The 17,119-nt window shown below is 37.2% G+C and overlaps 1 protein-coding gene across 1 annotated transcript in view; it reads right to left on the reverse strand.

The window, feature by feature from the left end:
• Nucleotides 1-17,119, reverse strand: part of PCLO (piccolo presynaptic cytomatrix protein) — a 352,993-nt gene that overhangs the window by 116,691 nt on the left and 219,183 nt on the right. The window contains exon 9 of the mRNA XM_031048314.2: nucleotides 16,303-16,384. Within this exon, the coding sequence (XP_030904174.2) occupies nucleotides 16,303-16,384 (82 nt within the window). The remainder of the gene's footprint in view (nucleotides 1-16,302; nucleotides 16,385-17,119) is intronic.

Consider the following 17,119-nt stretch of genomic DNA (forward strand, 5'->3'; position numbering starts at 1 on the left):
CCTGTCCATCACTTTCCCAAAGACTTGAATTTGGGAAATGTTACAGTGAAGGAAAAGATCTCCTTGAGTAACTGCTGTCTGACTGACATAACACAATTCACTAAAAATTACATTGAAGCCAATCCTACCTTCTTCTGACAGCCTTACTGTACTAAAAAGGGACTATTTGCATGACAAACCTATTTCAAGAGAACCAGAATTTGTAGTATTAATTAAATTGCATTAAATTGCTAGAAATCCATATGAAGTGTGGATTTGAAAGATAGCATGATTATATGCTTAAAACGTGCATGCAATTTAGCTAAACAATTATAGTAGCTGAGCTTTTAGAATTACATAAATACGGAGACAGAGATCTCTAAGCCCCAGAAGCAAAGCACGTACATTTACACGAACATATATATGGCAGATGCTATTATTTTTCTTAAATATTTGCATTTAATTGACATCTTTTATAACAATGGATGCACAAATTATCAAAATGGAAAAAGTCTACAATAGTTCTATGTAAATCATCAGGAAATCTCCCTTTTTAAAATATTACAAAGATGAAAACATTTTGAACACTCAGATTATTTTAACTTGAGAGAAGCAGATCACTAATCTCCCTTATGTACAGAACAATGTGAGAGAAAACTAAAGCTTAAAAATAATCCCATTAAGCTAATCTTTCCTATGCATTGCCAATTTTTATGCTATCTTGCTTTTCTAAAAAATGCTTCCCATAAAAGAAAACCAAATTTCTTCTTTGAGGAAAAATAAAATTTCACATGAGATAATTGACACTTCACTCTGGGAATGTAAAACCTGTTTTTCCCACTTTTATTGTAATGGCCAAATAATTTATTTTCAATATATTAATTTAATAAACCAACCCTGCTAAGTGGTTAGACTTCACCATGCAATTTATCTTTACAGATTAAGGTTTTTCCTCATAATGTTATCAGTGTTTTAAAAATCAGCCCTGAGTTTGTTTTAGAAGCAGGATAGCCACATTGAATTTCTAGCCAAAAAAAAGTAGCTTTTCTATACCAGTTTAGGTAATCCTACATCCTTTCTGCCTCAGCTTTCATCATAATTGCATATTATTCTTTTTTCCAAACAAGCCTTTTCTTTTGGAAGATGCCTGGTGTTTAATACATGCATGAACCCTGTACAGCACAATATAAAAATAAGGAAGGTCACAGTCCTTAAGGAAGCCCTTAAGTCCACTCAGGACTTACGGGGCTTAGCAGGAATCACTTAACATGGAAACAGCTCTTGCCACCACTGCAACTATCCCTCTAATATACTGATAAAACAGGTGGGTGAAAGCAACCAAGTAAAGCTAATGTTAAGAAATTAAAAGGAAATATATGAGGATTGTTCTTACAGCTACAGCATAATTACTGTACATTGCTGAAGCATGAATGAAGTTCAACCATGCAGGCTGGTGGCACCTCAGATGATGCATACAGATCAGTTTCAGGGAGATGGGGTAGATTTCATGAGATCTATGTCTTGTGACTCAACACAATTTGGGTGATGATTCAATGGTGGGATGACCACTGGCAATGTGCTATCAGAATACAGAACTTTTAGTGAATGATTTCAGCAGCGGCTGATGCCAAAGAATGAGTTTCAGGGGTATTGTGGGAATAAACCATGATATGGCTGAGGACTAGTGTATGAAAAATTGCATGATAGGACTTGAGTTTTTACAAAGGATGATCAAGATACTCTGCAGGCTGGATTTTGTACTGTTTATCCACAATAGTGTATAGCAGCAGAAATTGATTTTGGTATTGTATGACTGGCCATTCGTGTAGATTTGCAAGCATATATCAAACACAATTCACCTTGAGATTATACTTATAACCAAGTTCGAGATACAGTTCAGATCTGTCATACAAACCAATTTTAGTCTCTACATTTCTATTTTACGTATGTGGTGATATTTAGTCTTGATATTTTCACAACAGATAAGAGATTTAGGGAATATGATAACTCAACCCTATGACAACATGAAAAATAACTGTAAATTACATCTGTACAAAGACTTGATAAGGCAAGAATGCCCCCTCAAGTTCACTTTGTATTTTGTCTAGTGCAACTTTGCCAGTTCAAAAATCCACTATGAAGTGCTGTGCAGTCATATCTAAGTATCTTGTGTAGGAGTTGTGGATATTCAGGTGATAGCATGAGATTTGATAGCAAGTTCCTGAAATTAACTAAAGATCTTAGGCAGTCTGGCCCGTCTCTACGTGTTTGTATTCTTTTTTTGTAATATGAAGACCTGAGGAAGACCTACAAGAAAGTCAGCTTCTTGTAAGACTTTACACCTGGGAATGTAAAGAAATGCAAATGTAATGCAAAAGAATGTAAAACTTTTTAAGCCCTTTTTTGGACATGACAAGTGCACATTTCTCTCTCCCTCTTTTAACACCAAATTAAGAATTGGAAAAGTATAAATATTTTAGTTTCAAGAGGACCCCCTAAAGAAAAATATCAAAAGGGACACAAGTAATAAACATAAAACAATACCACCTAAATACCAAAACTGATGACATGAATGGAAAATAGGATTAGATTTCTGCTACAAGATATATTCATCATGGTAGTTAATATTTATTTAATTATAAGCTTGGTATGGATGATAATTGGTTAACTAAACTTGGCTGGTTTCTAGCACAGATGACTTGATATACAGAAAGGATGCCATAATTTAAACAATAGCTTTATCAGCACTCTGGGACTGTGATATGGGAAATTCTAAGATTAATTTTGTTAAAGAGAGTAATTTTTCAGGGTAATTGGAACAAATTACATACTTATTTTTAATTAATTACCTTATTTCAGAGAAAATTTGCAATTTAGCACCAGTAAAACTTGTTTTTCCGGTTTGACATGGAAAGCTAACCCACCATTCTAAGGATGGGTCTAAATGTCCTTGATAAGAGTTGAAATATAGTCTTTAAAAAAATAAGAGCCACATTGCATAAAGCAAATTCATATCTCTACAAAAGCTTTTAAATATTAGTCCATCCTCAGGACTTCGAAATTCATCTGTGCTGCTCTACACATTTATCAAAGGACTTCTGATAAAACACTACTGAAAGACTAATTAATATGTTACTCATCTGAGGCTCACAGCTGAGAATTATGAAGTTCTTAAATTCCAATAAACAGCTATCCTTTGTACAGCACACACAAACAATCACATGGCAATTTACTCTTTATCCATGCAGTCAACATGTGGACTTCTCAACACATCAGCAGGACTGGACACTTTCAATTACATAGGAGAGTAACTCTACAGGGTCAGAGTTTTCTAGTGATATACTATTCTACTGTCTTTACCTCTGATAGCTTAATTGCAACAGAATGGAAGAGAGGTGGTTTGTCATATAAACAGGTGCATAAAACACTTGATTTTGAAGGCAATTCTGTGGATACCTATGCTAGATAACTCTGAAAATAATGGTTGACATAGTGGTTCTCATTTTGCAGATCTAAGGTGGGTGTCCATATTACTGCTAATTACACGCTAATACATAAACATTTTCATTCCTAGACACTTTGAAAAGCCTTGTGATTTTATATTTACAGGTTTTAGAGTCAAATGTATGACTGACATTATGCATTAAGTACAAGCATGCTTACTAAAGGATAACAACATGTGAATGTGTATGTTGTTGTTGCTGGATAAATCAGGGGGCCTTTAATTTAATTTCATCTGTCTGCACTAAATTAGAAAATTGTAATCCGTTATTATTATCTTGCAAAAACATTATTGGAAAAAATATTTTAACTTAAATCACAAACAAAATTCAATTTCTGGTAGTCAGAATAAATGGATTACTTTTTACCCTATGAACTTTAAGTGTTCTGATTTGACTGACAAACAAATACTGCTTGGATGTTTTTATATTTTCTAACATGAAGATGCAATTTCAAACTTCTTTATACTGTATCTATTGAAAATACTGATTTTATTACTTCTCAGTGATATTGACCAATAGTTTAAAAATATCAATCACATGCTTTCTCAGACCTTTTTCTATTGTTTTTTGATTTTTCTTTTTTTTTTTGAGTCTTAATTTCCATCTCTCAGACTATTTTGATATAACCATACATTTATCTTTTAATTTTAATTTTCAGGTTAATAAACTACTGTTTTCTTCTCTAGAAGATACAGGACCACTTAACCTCAGAAAGCAAATCACTGTGCTTTGAATAAGAGAGGGCACTTTTCTAAAATCTGAGTATTGATTTCTATGGATAATATCTTCAGGACAACATCTATTCAAAGGGAATTTTACACACTGAAGATCCAATCCTTTTTAGGACAATTCGAGGCTAGAAGACTGATAACTGTTTGCAACTGTTTTTACTGATCTCCCAAGTTGTGATTCTACTGTCCTACCTAATCTTAACTAAAGCCTTAAGATGCAGCATGCTAAGCAAAAGAAAGACCCTCAATCCCCCCAATCCACAACGCAAAAAGCATAGTTTAACAAGACATTGCATGCAAATAATTTGTTTTTATACTGTGAAAAAATAAAGAAATATGGATTCTAAATCATTACAGTTAGCTTGTGAGCCACTGGCATATAGCTGTTTCAGTGATGCATAGTCATTATATATCTATATCTCTCTATAAATATAGGTATATATGTATGTCTGTGTATTTGGTTAGTGACCAACAACTTGACACTAATAAATTCTGTCACTGTTGACCTGGAAAGCATCAATGCAAAAGTATTTAAAATTCAACATTCTTTTTTCCTTAATTCCATCACTAGGTATTTGTGTCCAATTAGACTTATTTATCCTGAAATTGTGCAGCTCAACGTACCTTAGACCACTATGACATTGTATCCTCTTGTACATTTTGTTGTATCACAGTGGAAACACAGCAAAAAGACCATAATTTATTTTGCTGGTGTAGGCTGACCATAACCTGAGCTGTGCAATTGCAATTTGGTCTTTTTTGACCATTATGGAGATAATAAACATCAGATTGCTGTCAGTCTGTTGCTGGTGCTCTGGTCACTGGGCAGCTTGTGAAACCTATCTTTATACTATGCTGAGCAGCTCCACTACAGCCATTAGAGAATAAACAGCCTAGATTTCCTGGCTCTACTTCAGCAACCAAGCAATGATTACACTTGCCTTTCCAAACAGATTTCAATAAACCTTTACAGGTTAAAAAAGTAATTCAAGGCACACCAGGCTTTTGCTGGTGTTAAGGGTCCTGCCTTTTCAAATGGTCAAAATAAAGTTTCCAGGGATGCTTTCTCTCATAAAAGTAAACAGCATTACTATTATTACAAATAATATTTTATTTATATAATATATATATTTATATATGTATATGTATTACAGATATATATTACAGAGAAGCTGTGGGGAAACCTGATAGCAGCCTCCCAGTATTTGAAGGGGGCCTATAAGGATGCTGGGGGGGGGATTCTTCATTAGGGACTGCAGAGATAGGACAAGGGGTAAAGGGTTAAAACTTAAACATGGGAAGTTCAGGTTGGATACAAAGAAGAAGTTCTTTACTGTGGGGATGGTGAGGCACTAGCCCATACTGCCAAAGGAAGTTGTGAATGTTCCATCCCTGGCCTTGTTCAAGGCCAGGCTGTATGGGGCCCTGAGCAGCCTGGTCTAGTAGGAGGTGTCCCTGCCCGTGGCAACAGGGTTGTAACTAGATGATCTTAAGTTCCTTTCTACCCCTAACCATTCTGGGTTTCTATGATTATGTGCCTTGAAGTTGAAACTCTACAGAAGTAGATGGAAAAAAACTGAAATGGGCTTAAACTGTGAAGTACAGGTGAGGGCTACAACACATGTCCCTGAGTGGTTTGAAATGGAAGGTAGATTAAGTGTTATGTTTCAGACCCATGAGCTAGTGAACAGACATACCACTGAGGGAGGAAAATACACTAGTCCAAATACAATTTTCATCAGTTTCTAACAATACTTTCAAAAACACAGTTCAAACCCAGCAGGCTGAATGACAGCAAGGAAGCACAAGGTTGGCCTTTTCTTGGCAAGATCCAGTGGTTGGAATTAGAAAAATGCGTGAGGATAAAGAATGAAAAAGAGACACTAGGCATGAAAGATTTTGCAGTGTGCCAGAATACCATGCTATAGTGATGAGAACACATCAATCAAATTAAACAATAAGAAGTCTTCCAACCCTATTTGCCTGTGAACAGAGACAGACCATACCTTCTTTTTGTGTTCATTTACTAGACTTATCTTGCCATTCCTCCTCCAGCCTTATCTAGACCAGACATATGCTAGGGTGCTGGTAGGCCTTATCAGCTGGAACAATTTTACACCACATTCTATTGTCTGTATGAAACAGAAGTGTCCGCCACAAAAAGACCTAACAGCAACTTCCCTTTGGAGAGTTCAGATTTAAAGGTCTCATGAAGAAATACAAGATATTTATTCAGATATCATAGCTGTGATAAAGCAATCTGTAAAGTCTGGAGAACAGATGGAAAAGAAACATGACAAAGCAAACAAAACCAAGTTAGAGCAGGCACTTGGAAAGCAGCAAGAAAAGCAATGTGTATAATAAAACCCAGGATAAATTTTTATTTGCATTGTTATTCCTATGCAATTCTCTAGGATACACAGCATGCTGCTCCATATCACAGCTTGGTTGTCTGGATAGGTACAACATTTTCAAGATTGTGCTTCAGAGAATTGTTTTGGTGCTTCCTAACAACATTATCTGAAATTGTTTCTCTGAAACATGATTAAACCTACTCAGTTATTGCACTTCTTGGCCATTCGCAATTAAAGAATAAATACACATGAAGCCAAATACTGAGCTTATGAAATTCAGATGTATTCCAGTTGTTTTAATAGGATAGCATTGATTTACATCAGTTGCAAGTCTGCTTCATGCTGATTTGCACACTGGTTATCATACTGAAGGATCATAAAGTGGTTTACAAATTATCATCTTGGAGCACTTACTACATCTACTTGAAAACAAGATACAGATCTCTCCTTTTTGAGTGATTTGTCACATCAGAAACTAAGGAGTCATCCATCTATGGTGAACTATAGCTTTAAATCTATGAGAAACCTGTAGGTATTGAGGTTCATCTATGTTTATTGATAGACACCAATGTCTCAATAGATGCCACTGACTGACTGAAGTTCTTTGATTAAAATGTTAGTCTTGAATGCTCCCATCTGTATCAGCTTTGGTACTTCAGAAAAATCAACAGAATTAAAGTGAATATAAGAGGATATAGTATTATGCAATATACAAGATATACAGATGAATGCAACTAGCTATAATATAATGCATAAGCAAAAGAGTAGTCTCCCATTGAATACAATCACTGCTTCATAAACTGGCTGAATCACAGATTATTGGAAGCTGTAAGAATATTGCACTGTGTTTACTCATGCTTTATATTCTCAAATACCTTCTTTCACAGCCATGATGAAGGGTTAATTGAACCTTATGTCTTCCCTAGTAAGACTGCTCTTATGTTTAATAAATTTGGGAAAATCTTGCAATCTTCAATAAACAGTGATAATTATTGCACCTGCTAAAAACCTTGCCCAGAGTGCTGCATAGACTTGTCGAACATGCAGTCATGCTAAGAAGAAAGCAAGAAACACATTCCTCCACTTCAATTTACATTACTTCTCCAGTAATCATGGTGCTCATATTTGAGAGCACAAAGGCTGTATCTGTCATAAATTATTTTCACGAAGCTGGTAAACTGGAGGACAGAATTAAGAGGAAACAGAAACGTCACTTCATTCAGTCACCTACTCAACAGTAGTTCATGCTATATGTGTAGAACGCTGGTCTATCCTAAGGTAAGATATGGCAATGGTGACACTGTTTTCTAAAGCATCTAACTGCAACCCAGCCAGTGGGTCCCCAGCTTGACTCATTGCACAGGGCTCTTTCTCTCCAGCTGCAGGATTTGTACTTGTTCTTGTTCAACTTCAGAGTGTTTCTGTTGGCTGATTTCTCTACCTCTTGGTTCCAATGAATAGCAGCCCTGCACTCAAGCATGCTCACCCAATTTGATGTCATCTGCAAATTTTATAAGAGTGTACTCCATCACTGCCTCCATGTCACTGATAAAGATATTAAATGGTCCCACCCTAGGGTCTTCTGTAGCACTCTGCTTGTTACCTGCCTCCAGGAAAAGCATGCTTACTAACCTCAGCCCTCAAAACCCAACCATCTAAACAGAGTTTACTCATTTAGCTGCCCAGATAGCCAGACCTTTACATCACAATTCCAGACTAAAAGTTAATGTATGAAATACCTGACGTCTAGAGCCTCTTAGCTTACTGTAATACCATAACTTGAGTAATTTCACACAGCTTTTAGGATTCATGCAAGAATGAATTTACCAGAAAAGACTGTTAGCAGTTATCTTAACATCTTGTACCAAAACCTAAAAAAAAATTGATTTTATTTAGCTATTTTGGAAGAGGATTGATGTGAAGGGTTAACCGATGTACACATGAGGGTTAGGGTTAAGCTGCTTGATTAATGATGTTACTGCTTACTCATGCTTAATCAATAAATGCGTACTCAACATTTATCATGCTTGCTGGAACAGGGTGGGAGGACCAAGACTGTTGATAAGAGAAAGGAACAGTAACTTGGTTCCTGCTCTCTACACCCCTAAATCAGCTTTGCGGCTTGGACAGTGACTTAAATCACCAGGGAACATGCACAACGATGATGAAAAGTTCAAGGAAGACTGATTTACTTCATCTTGAGACCCTCACCCACAACCACCAGGAGACACTACGCAAACAAGGACCTCTTACCTCATTATAATACGAAGCAGGGATAGGTCATGAATATGTAGAAGTGTGTTGTGTAATCTAATGCGTATGTAATAGTTTAGAGGATAAATATAGAGGAGAACAACTCTGCGGTGCACACGCCTTTGGAGGAGTGATCCCGCATGTGCCTCAGCACTGAATAAAGCATACCTACCTTACAACTTTATCAAGTTGTGGAGCCTACCTGCTCATCAGGATCTCCAGCTTTTGAAGCTATCTGTACTTTGTTAAGAAAATACCAAGATAAATCTTGAGGGTCTAACACATAAATTCTCTCTACTGCTGTCTTTGTGTATGGATCTTGTTTAACAAACTTTGCCTAATGTAATGGTACATATTCACACAAACTGTAGACAGCTGTTAATTTATTTGTGTACTTAACGGAAGTTTGGTGTGGTTATTTTTTAAAAATAAACTGCTTAGAGCAGCATAAATATGCTTGATATTTGTACAAATGTGTGTTGGTAATGTTTAAATAGAAGCTTCTCCACTCTATCACTTCCTCTGGGACAGGAGACACCATGGGGAGTTCCATAGGCAACACTGATAACTCCTGGTCAACATTTTGAGTAATCTGTAGAAAAGATGATATTGCCTGTGCTTAGCAGCCACCCAGGAAAGCCTGTGCACACTGGAGAATTCTTCCTGAAGGAAAGCCAAAGGAGTATCTCACCCAAAGGATTCTCCAGCACAAAGGAATCAACTAATAGAGTGTTGCCTGGATATCTTTCATGAATGTGGAAGGATTTGTGGAACTATAAATTGTAAAATCCCATTCATCTAAAACAAGTAATAGCTGCCAGTGACTACTGCTCTCCAAGACAACAAGCAGCAAAATAAAAATATTTTTTACATAAACCAGATAATTTCTAATCTAACATGAAAATTGGCACTTTGATAGATCTTACACTTTTGACTCCTTAAATTTTACCACTTTCAGAAAAATGAGTAATAAAGTGACAAAGCGGGGGCTGTTATTTTGTGTGTGTATGTGTAGGAGGAAATTCATGTAGTTTTGGGGTGCCTGTCCTTAGATTGGCTTCATCAGCCTTGACGTCTACTATCAGCTTCACTCCCTTTCTTGATGAAGAGATTTATTCAGGAACAAGAACACTTTCTGGCAAATTTTAGGTTATTGAAACAAAATTTTGCTGACAACCTTCCTCCCTCAACTATTTTTTACTGCAGTAAACCAGCAAACAAACATGCAGACACTGAGTGCATATTACCTGTAAACAATACTACAGTGAAAAAAAAAATCAGAAATACAGATAATGAAGAACAGAGATTTCACCTGACAGATGCTGCACCTTAGTTAGCTCGGTGCAATGATGCTATGAGACAATCAGAATCTCAGAGCACCCTACCAGCCCATGAGGAATATTTTCTTTGAGTCAGTGACCTGCAGAATCAGAGCATCCTAACCTTAATCATCCTGCATCCAGATTTCCTGAGAGTGTACAACTAATGCACTTCAAAGACCTGTACAAATATGTGATTATGTAAATACTAAATGGAAGGCAATCATACTCAAACTGTGCAAGCACCCTGCTCTGGAAAGTGCATCCAACTGAAATAGTAGTTTGTCTCTTGATGATGAGGGGCAATGTGGTTCTTTAGACAATCAGTCCTCTACAAGTCTTTTGATCTATAGCTTCCATGCATATAAGCCATACCTGTTCATCTCATCTAACTTAAGATCTCCACAAGACAAAAATTGTTGTCTGTTAGTCACCTCATGCTCCCTTTATAATTAATAGAGGAAAATATCCATATCCAAAAGGTGGTTTATTTGAACTATTTCAACCTTCTATTAATTGTCCTTTGTAACTCCCTCGTTCTAGTGTAATTAATAAATCCAGGCATATTTTTGATAGCTGGTATGAAGAGAAGAGAGCACAAGGTCTTTGTTTTCCTCTGAGAGTCATTACAATAATTTATGCCTCACCTGTGAAGTGAAACCTTAAATTGACATTTCTGCATTATGAACTTTTTTTAATACCCTTGACAAATTGTCTCACCAATGATCTGTGTCCCTGAATGTCTTCTAGTTTTTCATGAGAAAGTGCTGACCTGAATTACTTATGTCCAAAACAGAGAGGTTACTGATTTGGCTTCTGTGAATCTCAGTCTTAATTGCCAGCTTTCTTCATAGCTTTTATTGGGAACATGGGAGCCTGCCTTAATTCTAACATTCACTGTTACGGTGATCTGTGTCTGTAGGCTTTTCTGCATGAGAGCTATGAAAACCAATTGAAACTTTATAATCAGTAGACACATTGCCCTCTCAATTACCTGCACTCATCTTCAGACCTTATTACGCATCCTTCAACAGATGTTCATACAGTGAAAAATGCGTAACAACCGAGCTGCCAAAAAGGGTTAATAGAAAGCATTTTAAATACATACACTAATGCTTTTAAAATTAAGTTAATGTAGAGAGCAGAAACATAAATATGGAATATATGGTCTGTATCTCTACAAAACTGTTTCCAACAAATACAAAAACAACGTATTTTGGTTTTTGTTTTTTTTTTTTTTTTAATTTAGAAAAGCTGAATGGTATGAAAATTCTTTCTGATATTGTTGCAAAGACACAAGCAAACATCACTCCTTCCCTTTATTTCCATTCGTGTACTCACTGCCATATGACTTCACTTGAAAATCTTTGATGTTGCTTCCCCGTAACAGCTTCCCCTTTCTGTTTACGGGGTTTTACCTTCTATGCCACATGTCTGATAAGGTGTGTTTCAGGGAATGATGGCCATTAATAAAGGATTAAATCATCCCCCAGTAACAAGTGAGTGTCAGAGGAGGGTATTATTTTTGAGTGCAAAGTATTATCTCAGTCTTCACATCAATAAACCAAAGAGAAAGGGTAAGTAATCCTCTAAGAAAAGAGTATGAGAGCAAGAGGTGTGTTACACTTCTCACCCTCTGCCTTTGCTATATCATACTCAACACAGGCTGCAATTATATTCAACATGTTTTTTTAATTGATTATTAATCACATATGCACTGCACTTCAGCATTTTGCTGTTAAGATCTGTATCTGAGGAACTCACTGCTGAAAGAACCCTAAATATATAGCGTTATTTTCCCTACAGCAGTGAGGGCTTGATATAGGAAAATTTCAAATCCTCTTCCTCTCTCTCCAGATAAGTAACCCATGAGCTGGCATGATGCAGAAATGTAGTGTTGTGTGCAGGATTAATAATCCTTATGGAGAGTATGAGGCAGCTCTGACGTGTGTGCAGTGTTACATCTACCGTGTCATCCTCTTAGCAGTTTCACTGACATCACTGCTGAAGTGAAGATTTGGGATGCAGTCTTCTGCCCACAGCCTAATTCTCTTCTTTACTCCACTGTAAAGTTCACAGCTTTCTCTGCCTTGCTTCTTTGGTTTTTTTTTTGTTTTTTTTTTAACAAATTTTAAGAGAATGTTCCACAAAATGGGCAGTCTGGATGCTCAAAGGTACATTTTGCTGAAACACAGAGCATCCTGCCTTTGGAAAAGGGAGAACTACCTGTGACTCAGACTTAGTGAGGCAAAACAACAAACACTACCTTTAACTGAGTGCACTCATTGTGCCTATATTCCTACTGAGATGTGTCTGCCTTGTTGAGTTTTCAACCAGTGCGCCTAAACAGCTTTCTGATCAAGAGCAACTCAATGTTAAGTTTTTATTTTTGCAGCATTCCAAAGGTATTGCCAATGCTTTCATTAACTTCAATAGCCAAGTCCTCACTTCATTTTTTCAAATAAAACTATGATGGCATGTTAAAAAACAGAAGAAAAATTACTGGCAGTATAAAACTGTGCTTATGCTGCTACTCTACATGATCCAAAAGGAACATGGGATTCTCAGTGAAAACAAACAGTGAGTTTCTGGAGCATTAAATACTGCTATATTATCATTCATTGATCACTGCCATCATTGCTTTGGCATCTCAAAATAATCATGATGCCAGTTCTTTAAAAACAATAATAATTGAAAATTATCAGTGAATCTTTGCAGAGAAAATCCTTGGCAATCTATCACTATTGCCTGGGACAGGGACATTGCATACCTTGATTAGAAGAGCTGAGAGTTCAGATGATGGCATATGCTAAAGAAACAACAACCCTCAAGAGAGAGGCCAGCTAGTAAGTACCCATCTATTTTTTTATTCAGAGCTGTTTGCTTGCCATCAAAATTTTGGCCTGGTTCCTCGTTTTTTAAACACCTCATTCACATGATAAAATTTGCAGTAAATGTTTTTGTGTGCAAAATTATGCCAGATTATGTAAGAGGCATCAAAGGCATCTGTACCTCAGAGACAGTTTTCATTAATCAAGAAAGCAAATAAACAGAATGCATGTGCACATAATATGTAGTGATACAGCCTGAATTTTAAATTATTTGGGACTGCTCTTATAACTGATATTCATAATGTGACAGTTTCTGGAACCATAATCAGGCAGTAGACTCCACTATGGTAAATATGTGATGAGATCTATGGAATTCAAATTATAATGGTGATATTGGGATGAAATTCAACCTTGCCCTATAGTTACACCTGGCACAGGATTCCCCAGTGAAGTGCGTTGATGTTCTGAACCACTGGCTAGCTTCCTAGCAAGGAAGCTGATCAACAGTTACAGGAGTTAGTGGGAGCTGTGGACAGTCTGGGAGATATCCCCATGTAGCTCATGCTGTGCACACACCAGTTAAGGTACACTATTTGTATATGTAAGATGTGTTCAGCAATTCCCTGAGAGGAGAGCCTGTCAATCTCAGGCATCTCCCCAGGCAGCGCCTGGTGCTGAAATGACCAAACTGCGCATAGGTCATTTAAATAATGGGTAGAAACTGTTCTTGCATGTGCAGAAATGATCACATAAGACAGGCTTCTGTGCATAGCTAAGACAGAGGATGTTTTGACCTACTGTAAGATAATCAGAAACAATTGATGATGCATATGCTGTTGTGGTCCCCCAGGGCCACAGCCCAGATGATAAGACTCCAGCAGCACAACAGCTCAGGAGTCTTGTCTGATACAAGATGCAACTGAAAGGATTGTTGCAACAGAGACTCCCATTGTCTCCCAGGCAGTGACCGGCTGTTCTCTCAGAGGTATGATTCCCCATGTGTCTTATTGAGGGTGGCTGAGTTTTTTAACATACACTCTTCCTGTGCCCATGCAGCAAATATAAGTCAAACAATTAAAATTACTGAATATTTCATTTTGGTACTCTTGATAAGGAAGAGAGGGAGAGGGAAAAAGCAGAGGAAGGGAAGAAACAAAGAAACAAAGGATGAGAAAGAGACCAGCCAGGCTAACAACCAACCATGGCATCTAGATGAATGTCCAATAATCTTGTAGTAGGTTGCTATGGTGGTATGAGTATATATTGTTTCATCTACCTATATTTTAAGTAACTTTTGCTGCATAATAGATTTCTAAGTCTGCCTCTGGTTAATAAGCAAAGATACTTGCTATTAGTTTGCACATAATGTTAAATCAAAAGTCAATTTTTAAAAAAGTGAAAAAAAAACGTGTTTGGTACTGGGAAAGGCCATTTGGAAAGCTGAAGGCTAATTAGAAAGCACTGCACAGTTAAAGAGAATTTATGGTACTTTAATCCTTCAGACACTGAGAAGGGGGAGGAATGGAGGAACAAAATCAAGAGTGAAAAGTACAATTCCTTCTGGTTCAGATACTCCTTGTTGGTACCCTATGCAGCTTTGTCTTTTTTCTGTGCAATCTGCATATAAGCTTTTTCATATTTCTAGAAAAATCTGTATGTGCATCATACTGAAGTACATCTGTGCAGGTATGCAAGAGTGCTCTGGACTAAAAAGCGAAAGTATGATCGCAGCTTGTAGACAAATAGCCAAGCTCGTTTACTCCAATTAGAATTTAGGTAGAACATAACATAGCTACAGCAGTGAGCAATCTCAGTGTGGATTATGCAACCTTAGCAGGATCCTGAGTAAATACTTGATCCTATGTAATGGCATGTTGTGTAGGGCATTAGTTAATGAGAAGATATACGCCTTGGTTTTCCAGACATTGCTTACAAGGCATTTACCCTGACGCACACTATGCTGCTGTGGTTGCCAGCAAAGAGCTGGTGGGGAATTTGGAACAGGCATTTCACATTGTGTAAAGGTAAATAATTTTACATAGAAGAGAAGGCCTTCAGTAAAATAAATCTTGAGCTACACACAGTTGTGTGGTTGTTTTTCCAATTGATCTTGAGTAAAAGAGCAGCTTGGATCACAGCATTACTCATTGTCCTGCAGGGCAAGGATCGACACTGGGATGCCAAGAAGCTCCTCTGAACTGCAAGGGCCCTGGAGCAGTGGAGGCTCACACAGCAGTGGGCCCAGTGGCTGCTCTTAGGCTTTGATGGATGGGAGGAGAGGTCTTTCTGTATCTTGGAATCATCAGTGGGTGTTAGGCTGACTAGCAAGAAAATACCTCGTAATATACAGAGAACATTTATTTAACACCCTAAACATGAAGCAGATACTGGAGATAGAAGATTTTACTGCCAGAAACCCTGTGAAATCAGTATTTAGCAATTCAAGTAAGCTTGTGCCACTTTCTCGTTAGTGCTCTAGGGAATAACAGAGCTGGCAGGTGGTAATTACTTCTGGGCAGGAACAGTCTGAAACAAACTCTTAGAATTTTTTAAGTGAGTTAAGAGAAAGCCTGACAGCTTCAGGACAAAGCATGCATCTCTGACAGAAGACAAACAGCATATTAAAAATCCTCTGAGTTCCTTATCAGTATTAGATGTGAGAATGAAACTCCAAAAGCTTAGGCAGACAGACCTTACCTGTGCTAGACCTTGGAACTGGCAGCCTTTTCCAGTGTGATACATGAAAACATCACACTGTGTCCCTGCTCAGAGTCTGGGAGGTGAATGAATATAACCTTTGCTGCTTTCATCTCTTTGCAAGAAGGCTCAGACTTACACAAACGTTTTTGTTAGCATTAGGGATAAGAGAATAAATCTGAAGTCCTGTGATAAATGTCTCCATGTGAAGATAGCACAGAAAAAAAGTGATCCGATTGTTCTTCTACCCCCACTCTGTAGCGAAGTTCCAGTACAGAAGGAATAAAATTGTCCATTCTGTGCATGTTGAACACCTACACAAACTTGTTTTACAGAAACTTCTCATACAGAGAATATCAAGTTATGTAAAAAGCAACAGAGACTGTTCATATGCATAACACAACAGATTTTCGCTCTGTTTTTCATGTCTGTATAGCTTACGTATATTGAACAGATGTTGTGACCTTTTTTTCCGCACTGCTGCTTCCTATTATAACCAACCAGCAAGATCTGAAATGACCAGTGAATTTCCTGCTGATATTGCACAGGAACTATTTTTAATACTGGAAATCTTTTGCATGATTCATGCTAATCAAGTCAATTATTATGTCTCATAGAGTGTTGTTGTTTTTTACCTGAAACTGTGTGATCCTTTGGGTCTCTCAGTAGTTTGAGCCTTGCATGAGGGAAAATGTACTGCAGGGGTTTCCCATTTATCTGAGGAACACAAATGTGTATGTCATAAAAAGATAAACCAACATCAATTGTATCAATATTTTTAGACAGTTGAAACAGAAACAAGCAAACAAACTTATTTCACCCAGGTAAATACTACAACTTAACAATTCAAACACTCCCCCCAGTTTCAAGATGCTTGTCAGATTGCAAAATCCTTCTGGCAGGGTAATGAATGTTAGCTGCATTTTGAATATGGCTTTAGTTCTGATTTTTACTTCCTAATAACTAGAAGGCTGCCACTGTCTTCTGTAGCTCATCTTAACATTAATCCTTTGCTCAAGCAATGTGCAAGAGAAGAATGAATTTAAACATAACTTCTGTAATCATTATAAAATCCTATTCATACAAGCCTAAGCAAAATGGTGTTTGAATGTGTACACAGCCATAAGTCACTGCTTTACTTCCAGCAAACCCACATATGCCAATGTACCTCCTGTTATGAAATTTCAAAAGCTTTTTGAAAGACCCAACCTAAAACTTTCAGGATTACATTTTATATGAAAATGTACAACATTTACTTGGGCTGATACTGGAAAGTGTGAAAGCTGAAAGCAATGCAACTCCACAACATGCACTGAAGAGCCATGTTTCCAGCTGGGATGATCCTAACTGCCCTGTGACAATGGCACGGGAAGGACCATGGTGGGGAGCCAAATTCAAGGAGCCAGTGGGACAATAATATCAGCATGGTAATGTAGCTGTCTGAGTGTATCA

This window comes from Melopsittacus undulatus, chromosome 5 (genome assembly GCF_012275295.1).
Source record: "Melopsittacus undulatus isolate bMelUnd1 chromosome 5, bMelUnd1.mat.Z, whole genome shotgun sequence".
Taxonomy (NCBI): domain Eukaryota; kingdom Metazoa; phylum Chordata; class Aves; order Psittaciformes; family Psittaculidae; genus Melopsittacus; species Melopsittacus undulatus.